This window comes from Eptatretus burgeri, chromosome 22 (genome assembly GCF_056783735.1).
Source record: "Eptatretus burgeri isolate ZD-2024b chromosome 22, Ebu_testis_v1, whole genome shotgun sequence".
Taxonomy (NCBI): domain Eukaryota; kingdom Metazoa; phylum Chordata; class Myxini; order Myxiniformes; family Myxinidae; genus Eptatretus; species Eptatretus burgeri.
The window spans coordinates 584,092-591,255 of record NC_140982.1 but is presented as its reverse complement, the minus strand read 5'-3'; the positions used below and the strand labels follow the sequence as shown (position 1 = coordinate 591,255).

The 7,164-nt window shown below is 46.5% G+C and overlaps 1 protein-coding gene across 2 annotated transcripts in view; it reads left to right on the top strand.

Moving 5' to 3' along the window:
• LOC147008005 (uncharacterized) overlaps positions 1-2,711 on the top strand; it is a 7,890-nt gene extending 5,179 nt beyond the window's left edge. For both annotated transcript variants that reach the window (XR_015053700.1, XM_085865908.1), the window contains one exon: positions 1,757-2,711. Coding sequence is in view for 1 of the 2 variants with exons in the window: in XM_085865908.1 (XP_085722034.1) it covers positions 1,757-1,852 (96 nt within the window). In the remaining variant the exon portion in view is untranslated. The remainder of the gene's footprint in view (positions 1-1,756) is intronic.
• The last annotated feature ends 4,453 nt before the right edge of the window (positions 2,712-7,164 follow it).

Below are 7,164 nucleotides of genomic sequence, written 5' to 3'. Positions count from 1 at the left end.
GCCTCATCACTTTTGGACCTCTGGCTACACCAATACTGGGTATGTGCCTTTCTCTGGGTATGTGCCAAACTCCCAAGGTTTGATTATTGTTCAAATTATTAATTAATCCCAAGGTTTGAATTTTCCCGAGGGAAACAGCTGTTTTCCAAGGGTTTGAAAGCTGTTTTTCCCAAGGTTGGAATTAATCGTTGTGCTTGGTCGACATTTGTGAATACATTTACAGAGAGGGACTAGAGAGGAGGGGGAGAGAGGAGGGGCGAGAGAGGGGGTGAGGGGCAAGAGAGGGGAGGGAGAGAGGAGGGAGAGAGGGGGCGAGAGAGAGGAGGGGGACAGAGGAGAGGGGAGAGAGGGGGTGGCAAGGGAGGGGAGGGAGAGAGGAGGGGGAGAGAGAAGGGCGAGAGAGGGGGTGAGAGGTGGCAAGAGAAGGGAGGGAGAGAGGAGGGGGAGAGAGAGGCGGTGAGAGGGGGGCCAAGAGAGGGGAGGGACAGAGGAAGGGGAGAGAGGGGGAAGAGGGGGGGCAAGAGAGGGGAGGGAGAGAGGGGGCGAGAGAGGTGGGGCGATAGAGGTGGGGCGATAGAGGTGGGAGGACAGAGGAGGGGGGAGAGAGGAGGCGTCACAATTCTTCTTCTTCGTTTGATATGACGTCACAATTGATGCTGGGGACCTGACACTGCAAGCACGAAGCTGCACATACTGGCACGCCCCTACGGGCCTGTACTAGTTTAACAAATAAAGAAAAGTTACATTTTTTATTGAGGACAATGTGGTGACAGGTGACAGAGTATGCATACTCACCTCTCAGCTGTCTAGCTTGGGTTCGAATCCCGACCCAGGTCTAAACTGTCATGGCGGTGGTTTACAGGCAGAGTGATTCATCAATGTGTGTGTCGTTCCTCGGTGGGACGATAAACTGGACGCCTCTTCTGCTCTTGAACTCGTTCTTTCGTTGTCTTTCACATTAGTTTGTGTCTTTCTTGGAATTGGAAGAAGTTGAAGCTTTGGGGCCGGATAAACATCCGACAGTGCTGAATGAGATGGCAGAGCATGTTGGGATGATGTTGACGTACTGGATATGACGTCATGTGCTTACCTGCTCTGCCGACACGAGTCCTCGTCATTGATGTATTCCAGGCCGACCTTGGCTCATACCATGTGATCGCCATTCTTCACAAAAACAGCCGCATCACTGAACTACTCAGATTTCAACTACCTGGGAGACATCCAAAGTGTCCCAATGCATTGACATGTCCAAGCTTCGGGACAACCTTTGACCCCGATTGTTTGGCCGTGAAAGCACACAAAGCGCAACAACTCAAGCTCAACCGATCGTGATTGTTGGTGTTTTGTTCTTTTTATAACCGTTGTGGAGCTAAGCTTCACCTCGGATGGGAGTGAGGTGCGGAGCACCGCTCCGATGCATTCCAGTACCACTACACACCTGACAGCACTCCAGTAGTCATGTTAGGAGTCGTAATGGTCGGAGTAATGTTGGTATTGGTGATGTTGGTAGTTATGTTAATAAGTCGGAGAGATGGTAGTTGTAAGGGAGTACTATTGGTGGTCGTAGCTGTAGTCATCGTGGCCGATCACCATTGAAGAGCAAAGATAAGGTGGAAGATGAAAGGTTGAAAGACGTGTCACGATCCATTCTTTCTTCACAATCCACCATCGAACAACCACAGCTCATTACATTGCCATGGATGCGAGACACAGATTGATTCTGTCCTTTGTTCATTCCCTTTGCCACTCCCCATAGGTCAGAAGCGTGCATTCGGGAAGAGTGGAGAGAAGAATCTGTTGGAGAAGTTGGACCCGTAACTTCACCTCTTTGGGACCAATGATGGAATCCTGACCTCCATTGGTCACCTCCTGTGTTTGAGTTCCATAGAAGTGAACGTGTTTATTACCATATTCAGATGAGAGGGTATTGAATTCGGGTCCCTTTGTTTGTTTGTTCAAACAGAACTTGAGTTCTTGAGAGGGCTACCATTCAGAACCCCAAGACCCTTTAAGACCCCCAAAACCCTGTTAACCCTTACAACCCCAAGACTCATTTAGACCCCGAAGACCAAGAAGACTCAGAGGGCCCAAAATAACCCTGGGACTCCAAAGACCCTTTTGACCCCGAAGATATGTTAGGACCATTTAGACCCCAAAGTCTCCATAGAACTCGTTACACCCCTGAGAACCTTTAGCTCCTCTTTGACCTTTTCAAACCCCGAAGACACCAAGACTCCATTTGACCCTATATACCTTCACACCTTTCAGACATGTAATACCCTATAAACCCCTTTGACCATTAGACCCTTTTGTGACAATTCCATTTCTTTCGACCTTAAATTACACTCTTTAGATCTCTTCGACGTTTTATGACAATTTTCACCCATTTAGACATTTTCAGAGCTCTCTACCTTTCAAATGCTCTTTCTTGTTGAGATTTTCTTTAATTAATTAATTAACTTGTTCGTTTGTTTATTTATTTAAAGAGGTCTCACCATAGAGTTACATACTAGAAGTAGAGTGCGCACAATTCAAACCTCTCGAATTGAACAGCGACGCACGCACACCATTCTGGGCAAGTGTGCTCGAAGAGAACCCGGAAGTGTGTACGTGTGATAAAGTGCGAAAGATGTTGACAAAGCTTTACTCTGATGTTGACAAAGTTGAAATGGCACGAATAAACTCGCTGAGAGAGAGAGAGGGCATTGAAAGATGTGTGGTCTTCTTCGTTCGTATGCAGCACAAGGCTGCAAGGTAGCGGCAGCAGGGTAGCCTCATTGGCTGAGGGCTGCGAGATGGTGGTTTGAACCCGGCCGAGTCAGAGCAAAGTTAAGACGTTAAACCTAAAGAAGGAACTTCATCCTGCGGTAACATCTGGGCATCCTGGGGTCTTTTGGACGCCCCACCCCCACCACAAGGGAAAATAATTTTCGAAAAAAATGTTCTTAATGATTTTATTGCAATAACATCATTTTTCCTCCTCCGGGGCGGACTTGCTCGCATGAGATCGGGGAAGGCCTCCGCCTGCTCAGCACGTTTGGCTAGTTTCTGACGTCACACCGATCAATCATCAGCCTCGGGGGCGTGACTTCGCCCTCCGTCACCCTTGGAGGCGGGGCTTCTGCCTGCTCGGCACGTTTGGCTCGCTTGTAAATGCAAAAACGTCCGAATAGGTTACAGGGGGGCAATCACATACTGAGGAAACTTATTGTTAATCCCTAGCCTATTAACCCCGCACCACTACCCTGTGTGGTGACATGTAACACTTCAGCTCACAGTTTCCCCACTTAATTACATCGAGATGTCTCCTACACGTTCACGGACAAAAACAACTCTATTCAATCCTAACTTTCCTATTAAATTCCTCCATCTTCCCCGACAACCGCAACAATACTAAACAAAGGCCGTAAAAAGATGGCTTATTTAAAACAGAGTCCATTGAACGATACACTGCAATTAAACACAATAAAAGGTTAAACATGTAAAATACAATGGAACAGAGTGAACTCTGCCTTCCAGAACAGCTTCCAAAACGTCTGTTGGGGTTATATTATGTAACATCTGTTATGTTGTCGTGGAAGCCATTGTCTTTCTGTGGAAGGTTAGATGGATTGAGACTTCGATGGAGAAAGTCCTCCAACTCTTCTTGGCATGCCACGACACAATCCTGGGAGAGGGAGTCGGGACGGGCACAGAGATGAGGTCATCATCATCATCATCATCGAGGATAATTAAATAATGAAGCTGAATATGGAATCGAAGATTCAGGCCGAATGTGAGCGGATTGTATTGTACGTGCCGTGTCTCACGGGGCTCCTGTTGATGGTTTCGGAGATCTTGAACAGGGAGGTTATGAATCCAGGCCAAGACTCAATCGGAGGTCCCAATCCCATAATTTCCACGTTGATACTTCCAGCAGCAATTAGAGAAGGACGTCTTACTGAGAACTTTATGTCTGTAGCCGGGTTGGATCATAAAAAGGTTAAATACGATGAACATGAGCACAGTATTCAAGTCATTGAACATTGAAACAGGTGCTCAACAGGTGGGTGTACACATGACGTCATTACCCTCGCCGGAGGAGAGGGTATTACATTTGGGTCTGTTTGTCCGCAAAGAACTTTCGTGTTTTGCTTTGCAACCGCTTGTCGAAGTGAGACAAAATTTTCACAATAGGAAGGACGACTCATGACGAATGTTTTGATCGTAATTATGACGTCATAAGTCACTTGGTGTGTCAGCCATTTTGGTAAAACGGAAAAACGACCTCTGTATCACTGAAACCACACCAAGGAAAAAATTGAAACTTAGCACGTGGCAAGTACTCCTAATGGGGAATATGTGATTTTTGTCATGACGTCATAGGTGCCTTCGTTATGACGTCATAATTGCATATGTAGAACGCTACATCCCTCCAATATGTATGAGAGTGATCAAGGGATAAATTGGTCTACAGAAAAAAAAATTGTTGACGTCATCGGTCATGTGATTCAGCAGCCGTATTGTTAAAAAAAAGAAAAACCTCCAAAAATCTTCTCCAGAACAGATAGACAGATCGAATGGAATCTTCACACACAAGTTCCCCAAGCCTTGGGGATACCAGGGTATTCACAAATGATTGATGTCACATGGTCTGGCAGCGATGTTGGATTGAGCAAAAAATGTTAAAAAAATTATTTCTCTTGAACCGCTTCACCAATCAACGTGAAACGTCACAATAATGATCTCGTAGTGATGTGGAATAAATGTTTTAAATTCCAACCTGATCGGACACATGGTCTGGCAGCCAGAATAATTTAATTTTTTGATCTGGGTTCTTTTTGATTAAAAAAAAAAATTTTTTGAATGAGGCTCACTTGGTGACACCTTGATGGGTTTGAGGGTAGAGGAGGAGCAGCTAAAACCCGAATCCTATCCAGGTTCCTCCTGATGATGACTTCATCTTTTCTTTTTGCTTGTTAATTATGTAACGTACCAGTACACAAATACCAAACAAAATACTCTGCACAAAACCTCAAAAAAAGAACCCACTCACAAGTCCTGGCGAGGGTCTGCAATGTCTGATTGCTCTTTTTCTTGTTCAGACGGATCTCGGACGCCACGATGACTTGTTCATCGTCTGTTGGTGTCCTTATAATTCATTTTAAAGTGTTGGTACGAGTCTCCCAGTTCGTCCTGGTTGTCCGGTTCGAATCCGACAAGTCGCTTCGATACAATCGTAATGGTCGATCGCTTCAGGGTCTTCCCCGCCAGATCACGCGCCAAATGTCGAGACACATTTCCGATTCGAAGTCCGAATCGACCCAGTATGACGCCGATTCGGCGTCGCATGTCGAATGCAAATTAGACCAAGCGAGCCTGATGTGCGGTGTTGAGAACCACGGCCAATTATCCCTCAACATGTCTTTCTTAATCACCCCGAGAAAACCACCACAAGCATAATTTACCCTGAGACCAGGTATATTTATTGACCGATGCACGGGGAAGGAAACACAAGGAAGCAATGCAGTAAGTAACTATAAGGGCACTCGGTAGAGCGCACACCTCCGCCACGTCATGCCTGATCCACGAGAACATATCAGGCCCAATGCATGTTTGAGATATCGTGCGACACAGTACGATATCGGTTTTGGCCCGATCCCTCAATGGTGAAGAATCACTTTTAAAAAATAAATAATTCTCGTACCAGGATCCGGATTCAGATCTTCACTAACGTTGAGCGTTGCTGTCCTTGGCCAGTCACCCACACACTCAAAAAAATTCAGAACCATTGCTTGAAAACCGTGGCCAAAAATCACGTGACAAACAAACAAACAGACAGACAGACAAACCAACATGCTTGGTGAAAAAAATTTTCGCCAAGTAACAAACAGACAGACAGGGGGTGAAAACATAACCTCCTTCACCTCCAGTGGCAGACGTAATAAATCGATAATAAAATCTTAACCCCTTATCCCCTTACCGTTTATGCTCCCACAAACCAAACAAACGAATGGGAGATCCTTAAATAGCGTATTCCTCATCTGGGCCCTCAGACACACCACAATAGAGACAACATCCGATATCATAGGACAGAAAGAAAGTAGCTGGCCACCCGGTAAAATTTGGCAGGATGGGTCCGCACGGCCCCGGCAGCTCAAAGCGAACGTCCTGTCTGCATCAGCTTGCCATCTTGTTCTCCTCGAGGTGGTTGAATCCAGTTTTATGAGTTTCCCGGCATCTCTTGGCAAGAGGCCGAGTCCCGGGGAATGATTCTCATCCATCTCAGGCATGTTGTTCGAGTCTCATTTTGCTCGCTCCTCACTTCTGGCTTAACCTCAGCCACCCTCTGTCATCTAAATAGATTCCCTGTCCTCGCAGGTTCCTCACATTCTGCCAGGAAGCCACACCTGGTTACCCTCGTTAAATCTTAGCCGGATGTTCACCGTTCTTCACGGTCGTCCTGAATCCCGCTCTTCCCTCACCTGTGGGACTCTCCGTGTCTGTTGTTCGTATGCGAACCTCCAGTTTACCAAGACTGCTGCCAATCGTCACCTCATGCTTTCTTTTGTACCCACTCCCACTCCCCTCCACCCTACCTTATCCGCTATCCATTTTCTTTCACCCCCATGCCACTCCGCTTCTTATACTGCAATGTTTGTACAAGTTTTGTCCACCTGAGCCCTCGATCCCTCAGTTGATCTGCCAATATGTTGTTTTTGGGTTCTCCATGAACTTTGACTTCTGTGTTAACGAACAAGGGTTAAGATTTTAACCTCGCGCAAACTTAGAATACCCACCAGTGATGCTGGCAATCACAAAGGTCTCGGCATGCTTGCGGACCCGTGGTAGATCATCGGAAGGGATGAGTAGGCGGTGCAAGATCTGCTGCACAAAGTCACTCGCCGTGGTGCAGCACTTCCAGGAGAATTTTGGACTGAACCGAGGTGTAATGGTGCCCCGGAGGTGCTGCCTCTCCGGCAGGTGTGCGAACGAGCATCAGTTTTGTGATTTTATTTAATTTTTTTTTTGTAAAATCTGACAAATCAAAGCAGTAGATTCTGGGTATCTCCTCTTGTCATGTTCCAGGTCTGATAATGGTTTTTCCCGGTCACACCGATCAGGTTGATCGATCACGGGGTCAGTGGTTACACTCGCGAGTCAAACAAACCATAACCTGGTGTC